At 32.9% G+C, this 6,848-nt stretch overlaps 1 protein-coding gene across 1 annotated transcript; it reads left to right on the forward strand.

The window, feature by feature from the left end:
- The first annotated feature begins 1,550 nt into the window (after positions 1-1,550).
- On the forward strand, positions 1,551-6,612 carry LOC131036471 (uncharacterized). Its single transcript, XM_057968373.2, has 3 exons — positions 1,551-1,878; positions 3,352-3,780; positions 5,297-6,612. The coding sequence occupies exons 2-3, from the start codon at positions 3,370-3,372 to the stop codon at positions 6,176-6,178; spliced, it is 1,293 nt and encodes a 430-aa protein (XP_057824356.1). The 5' UTR covers positions 1,551-1,878; positions 3,352-3,369; the 3' UTR covers positions 6,179-6,612.
- Positions 6,613-6,848: the final 236 nt, after the last annotated feature.

The following is a 6,848-nucleotide window of genomic DNA, read 5'->3' on the forward strand; positions in this document are numbered from 1 at the left end:
AGGATAATGAATTAATTAAATAAATAAAGATTTATTTAATTAATAGAAGAAGTAGGACAATTAAATAAATAAAATATTTATTTAATTTAGAAAAGGGATAATTTAAATAAATAAATGTATTTATTTAAATGAGAAATAAGGCTAGAAGAGGATAAATGAATTAATTAAATAAATAAAGATTTATTTAATTAATAGAAGAATTAGGCTTAGATAATTAAATAAATAAAATATTTATTTAATTAGACATGACAATTTTAGGTGTCTACAGAAAGGTAGATACCTCATTGAGTTTCTTAGGAGACTCATTCGTTACCTTGTTGCTATGTAGGTCACTGTGGTTTTGCGACTGGATGAGACAAATTTGACAGATGGTTGAATGATGGAACACCACATGTCTTCATCCGATAACTGTCCCATGGGTTCACTTGAGACCGAATGGGAAGCAACAAGTCACACTTTGAGCAGACTCTAATGAGATTTATGCAGGAGATGGAGGCAAGATAGCAGAGAGAGGATTTCATTGAGATGGAACTGGAAGGATTGCCTTCCCACCCTTATAGAGACCAGTTCGCCGAAGGAAATGTACTGGTGTGGTGCGAGGGAGAGTTAGGATGGACTGCGTGGCTCCCCCCCTTGGGAGATAATATTGATCTTGACTCCTCCTTCCTCTTTAGTTAGTCGACAACATGTTTCCTCTATAATATATTTTGTATATGTTACATCCAACTCTGTAATTTTGTGATTCAGCCGCAACCTGTGTATAATACTCACATGATATGTCCCGCTGACCTTCCTGCCATGGATTTTTTGTCACTATGAGATCTATCTACTAGTCGACTGTATGTTTTCCAGCCTAATCTACTGAATTTTGTAATGATATTTTATGATACTTAATACAAAAAAAAAATATTTATACACAAAATAAAAGCACAAAGGGTTATCTAAGAGGGAGCTTCTTGAATATTTGACCATATGATATTTTTCTATTATACGATGTCTACAAGATCACAAGTCTTCATTATCAAGATTTGAAAACACTCCATCAGGTACTGTACAAGGAAACCAGCCAAAGCTGACTTCCAAAAATTCAACCTTTCATACAACGTGCAGCACAACAATTAATTCTACTTTAATCATTCTGTAATATCAACGGTGATTTTCGATATCTAATGAAATTTTGAAACCTAAATAATCGCAACTCAGGGAAAATGTTTGGTTTTAACGCCACCTTAGTAATAAATAAATAAATATGGAACCGTCTTTTGTATTTTACTGTACGTATTTTCAAACAATACAAAATTCATTATAGCTAAAATTTCCTCTAAAAACAGATACGTTTTCTTCGAACTCAAACGATGGTAAAATCCATAATAGCCAAAATCTATTGTAAAAGTTATTAATAGCTGTTTTTTTTTTGAATCTTAGCTATTTTGACTATTTTATTATTTTATATTATTTAATAAGACTATTTTTTTAAAACTACTCTAAAATTAGCAACGTTTCTGTAATAAAGTCCTTAATCTAGGTAGTGGGTAAATAAATTCTTCTGTCAATGGAAATTAATTACTGTGCAAGGTGCTGTTGCAACAGATTACCTATGTATTTTTTTAAGGATATTTATATTTTCGTTTTTGAGTTTCTGACTGCTGTTATGCGTATATACGGTCTTGCCTCATCCGTATAAAGCTCAAAATTCTGTTAATTGCCATGCATTTGTGAGCTCACAATAATAATCTTCTGGCAAAGAGAGAGTAATGAGGGTTTGAAAGGCCAAGGGTTTGAGTATTGTTGTGATGTATGTGCCCTTAGTTGGAGCTTCTGAAATCGATTCAAGAATTTGAGTTGCAGGGAATTTAAGGATCAGTTTTAGTTTTGCTTGTAAGTTTCTTCTTTTAATTTTTTCAAATAATTCGTCTTTCTTTGGAGGTGTTATCGTCTGCCAAAATCTGTTTTTTTTTTCAGTTTTGCAATCATATGCAAATTTTGATTCAATTTTGGTTACGCAGTCTTTTAATTTGAAATATAGATAGGAATTAGGCAGTCAATGTAGGTTTTTGGGTAGGGGTGTTGTAGTTTTCTTTTGTTTCTTTTGAATTAAATTTCTTACATGAAGAAATCGACATACCTTGATTTTAGCTCTATTGTAATTCCGTTTATTCGATTTGTTTTGTATTTTTTGATGTGCTAAAAGCCACAATAGGGCTGCAGCTTTTGTTACTTTCTCTCTGGTGATCTCTTTCAGGATTTTGCAACGGAGTTGCATTTTTTCGTTTTTGAAAATTTATTTTTTTATAATTTTGCTTTTAAAAAAAAGATCTGTGCCTATTCTTTTGACATTTCTGCAATTGTACATTTACTTTTTGGTTTTCTTTAATAATTTTTAGCTTCCTTTATATGTAATAATTCTGGAAAAGAAATTAGTAATTTTCCTTTTAATATCACACAAATTAGGAAGTTTAATGTAAATGTAGTTATTGTTATCTCATTTCTGTGGATCTTAGCTGTATTGTTTTATTTTTACTTACAAGGAGGGTTTTATAGTTTCAAAAAACTGGTTAATAGATCTTCTTTGGTAAATATCTGAAATTGTTCAAGGAATTCAGTGTTTCTTTGATTATTTTAAACTGTTTTAATTGTACAATCAATATTTGCTTGGGGTTATCTGGTTTGCTATGACAGATTCTTTCCTCCTTATTTGCAGTTTCTGAATAAATTTTAGGTTTTTTTAAAGAGATGCAGTAGTCTTTTTTTTCTTTTAACTTCTACGATGATATTCTTTTTCTTTGCCATTTTTTAAGGTGTTGTAATCTCGTTTCTTAGAAATCTTTTTTTAGATCAAGGAAGGAACAGCTAGACCTCTTTTTGGGTTTTTCTTTTGAACTAATTAGATTTGTTAAATTTCTATGGATGGACATTTTTATTTTGTGTTTCTGGAATTACCTGTCATTTATTTTTAATGCAGTGAAAGAAGAAAGAAAAACAAAACTGCTGCATTATTATGAAGTTGTAGAAAAGAAAGTCCAAACGTAGTTATCTTGTTTCTGTAGCCCTTCCATATTGTAATTTTTCTTTTGTTCCAAGGGTTTTTAAGAACATTTTATAAGATCTGGAAAGTGAGTGATAGTGGCAAGTGCATATGGAATTAAGGGTTTCCTTGTTTCAAATTTTCTCTTTTTTATCTTTCTTTCTGAAGGGATCTTTGTTTTTAAGTTTATCTCGCTTGCCTATTCTTTAATGGGATGTGAGAGTACAGTGTATATCAAAGTGAAATTAAACAAAAGAAAAAGCAGATGTTGTTTGGCCTTGCTGACTATATCTTCTTTTTTGTTTCTTTTTATTTGTGAATTGCAGGGACCTGAATAGTATAGCATGAACAATATGAAATCCAAGGAAGAATATATGGTCGAGGTTTGCCGTTCAGATGGAGGTCTTTTGCAGTCTTGGTTCAGAGCCAAGATCATTTCATGTAAGCCAGATGGTTACCGAGTTGAGTATGACAACCTCTTAAATGACCATGGGAAACATTTTGTGGAAGATGTGCGAGCTGATGCAGTTCGACCAGAACCTCCTCGTATGACAGAAATAAGAAAATTGGCACCTGGGCATATGGTTGAAGTGTATGATAATCTCTCATGGAAGGTGGGTAAAGTTCTCAAAGCTTTACCTGGCAGATTATTTGTTGTAAAATTGATGGAATCATTACGGCAGAGAACATTTCACCAGTCTGTTATCCGTCCCCGGCTGTTTTGGGAGAATGAAGGATGGCTGCATAATGTTGAGGTACAAAATGATTTCACAACTTAGTTCTTGATTCGAGTTTTGATATGTATATATCTTCTAAAATGAAAAGTGCATAAGTGTTTTTTATTTCTTGCATGTTTTAAAGAATTCTCATGGATTAAGTTTGACTGAAAATTCTACAGCTACTGCTTTACATATTTGCATTTTTGACTGTGAAGTTTCATGTTCTTTCCTTTGTTTCATTTTTAGTTAGGAGTAGACGGAATTCCCATATTATTTGTTGTCCAATCTCTATATCTCCTGTTCTTCTTTCTGTACGAATATTGCTATTTCTTGATTGATTTTTAATATGGTTATTACTTTTTTCATGTTTTCATATCTGGGTTTACAGGGACTAAGTGCCGTACCAGTATCTGTTATCGATATCTTGTTAATTCTGTCCTTACTGTTTGGTGTACAATGGTTTGAGAATTTTTGTGCTTTGGATAATCAATTGTAGTTTTTTCAGTCTTGCATCCAAGTAGTCCTCGTAAATCATATGTTTTGTGGAAATGAACTTTTTTAATGTCAAAGAGGCTTCATTTATTGGAACAATTTAATGTCAAGCCAATTGTTTAGCAGTTTATCCATCTAATATTTATGTTATATCTAGTTATGATATTGCATGAAGGTTGTAAACAATTAACAACTATAATTTTTAGATCTGAGATGTAACTTGCCATGAACATAAGATAGTAATATGAGATGTAGAACACAAATTATATTGCTTGATTCCTTTTGTGATTGTCGATCCTCAGTTCTTTGAAATATCTGTAGAGTAAGTGGCTAGCTTCTAACAAACTTGGGGGGGATGGCTGGAGAATACACTGTAAATCTCAGGAAGAGGTGACTGAGTTCTTGTATTAAACATATCTAATGAATATTTTAAAATTTATGATTATCAACTAACAGATAAAATATGATTTTCATACTTTTTTTTTTTGATAAAAGATTGATAATAGCGGACAAATGATCTTCGCATAATTTTTTCTCCCTGTTTTTACATCTTTAAAAGATTATTATAATTGTCCTATGTTTCACTTTTTGAGGGCATCTGGAAAGTTTAAAGACTGCTTTGTGCACAGGTCAAGTGTTAGTCTAAATTCCGATGTATTAAAAAAGGGAACAAAAAAAACACATTTTTGGTTTATATGTAATCTGCATGTAGGGAATGGCCTTGTGCCAGAGGGTAAACAGAGAAAGGCTTGGCAATGCCAGTATATCATTCTCCGTTCCTGTTTTGTGAGGTGCAGGGCGGATATTTTGAGCATCTTTGATGAGTGATGACACATTTCTGCATACATAACTAAATGGAGGATTTATTTCACCTCTAAGATCTTCTAACTACCAATTTTGTCTACTGATATTATGTTTTGGATCTAAGATTTTGTTAAATTATTACTGTACTGAGGTTTGTCCATGTTATTTGAAAATTTATTGAAAATAAATTAAGGCTTATATAAGAAGTCGTATTTGTTTCAATTGCCCATGCTTATTTTTGTGTATTTGCATGCAGGCTGGTGGAGATCATTTACTGAAAATGGGATTTCAAGTCCAAAAGAAGTTGCATTTTGGAAATCAATTTCTGGAACTAAATGTGGAAGCAAATGCTGGATACAATGAACATGAACAAGTTGAGGCTGAATTCACCCATAACAAACTTCTAACAAAGAATCTAAAAAGAAAGGCAGGCAGTCAAGTGCAATGTGCCCATAGAGGAGATGTTTTGAAGACTAAAGATGCCTCTCAGAAAAGGAGTGCAACTAAGAAGTTTAGGCAACAAGAGGTCTTAGCAGAATCAGCCTTGCCTTTGCTGGAAAAGGTAGATCCATTTTCTCCACACAGAAAACTCGTGAGTGAGGAACGTGAAGCTGAAAGCATTCAGTGCTCTGTAGCTAGTAATAGCAGTAGCAATGAGTTAAATTATGTGTTACATTCTGATAATAAGAATATAAAACACAGTCTCAATGAAAGTCATTTTGATGATGCTCAGTCTTCTTGTGAATGTCCAAATGGGAGGCAAAATGAATCTTTTTCTGAAAATGAAGAAGAATCTAAATTACATCAATTAGAAATTCATGCATATCGTTCTACAATAAGAGCTTTCTATGCATCTGGGTGTTTAACCTGGGGGCGAGAAACCTTGCTGTCAAATCTCCGTCTTGAACTACACATTTCTGATGATGAGCACCTATCTGAGTTGACATGGTTGAGCTCTACAAAAGTCCAAAAATCAGAACTTCATGCATACAATTCCACAATGAGAGCTTTTCATGCTTCTGGGAGTTTAACTTGGGGGCGAGAAGCCTTGTTAACAAATCTCCGTCTTGAACTGCATATTTCTGATGATGAGCATTTGTCTGAGTTGACACGGTTGTGCTCAACAAAAGTTCTGTAAGTTAACTTTTCTGTAAGATTCATTCAGTCATAGGTAATTCAAGATTATTTCAGGATTGCCTTTTGAGTTATTGGTTCCCGTGAGCACAAGTTTCTGCATTCCCCTTGCTTCTGCTTGCAGAAAGGATATGATGAACAGAAAAGTTTTCATAGCTCATAAATTTATGTTACAAATATATAAGAAGTTGGCAAAGCATAGGCAGCCAAGCAATGTACTTACAATTTTTTTGTACCATAGTTTCTGACTTATTAAATAAATCCCATCTGAAGTGTCTCAAGTTCTCAACTTATGGCCAACTGCCATGCCACTTTGTGGAATTCACCATAGGCAGCCAATCAATGAGCCTATGAAAAAATTGTACCATAGATTCTCATTTGTTAATCTCAAATTCTGGTCCTTAAAATCATCAACAGGTGATGACCATTTTCTTCAAAGTTGATATCATTGTGATATGATAAGTAATGAATATGTATGTCTTATATTGATACTTGTCTTGCAAAGAAGGTTTGGATAGAAAGTGTCATTCCTTTTTAGTCTGGTGGATCTTCCTTGATTATAAAAAGCAGTCAAAGCCTAATTTTTAATTTTTAATGCCTGTATATCAGATGTTTAATGTAGCTTTAGTGAGGTATAACGTTTGGTGCTTGTTTCTTTGTATTATTATGCTCAC

The sequence above is a fragment of the Cryptomeria japonica genome, chromosome 7 (genome assembly GCF_030272615.1).
Source record: "Cryptomeria japonica chromosome 7, Sugi_1.0, whole genome shotgun sequence".
NCBI classification, from domain to species: Eukaryota; Viridiplantae; Streptophyta; class Pinopsida; order Cupressales; family Cupressaceae; genus Cryptomeria; species Cryptomeria japonica.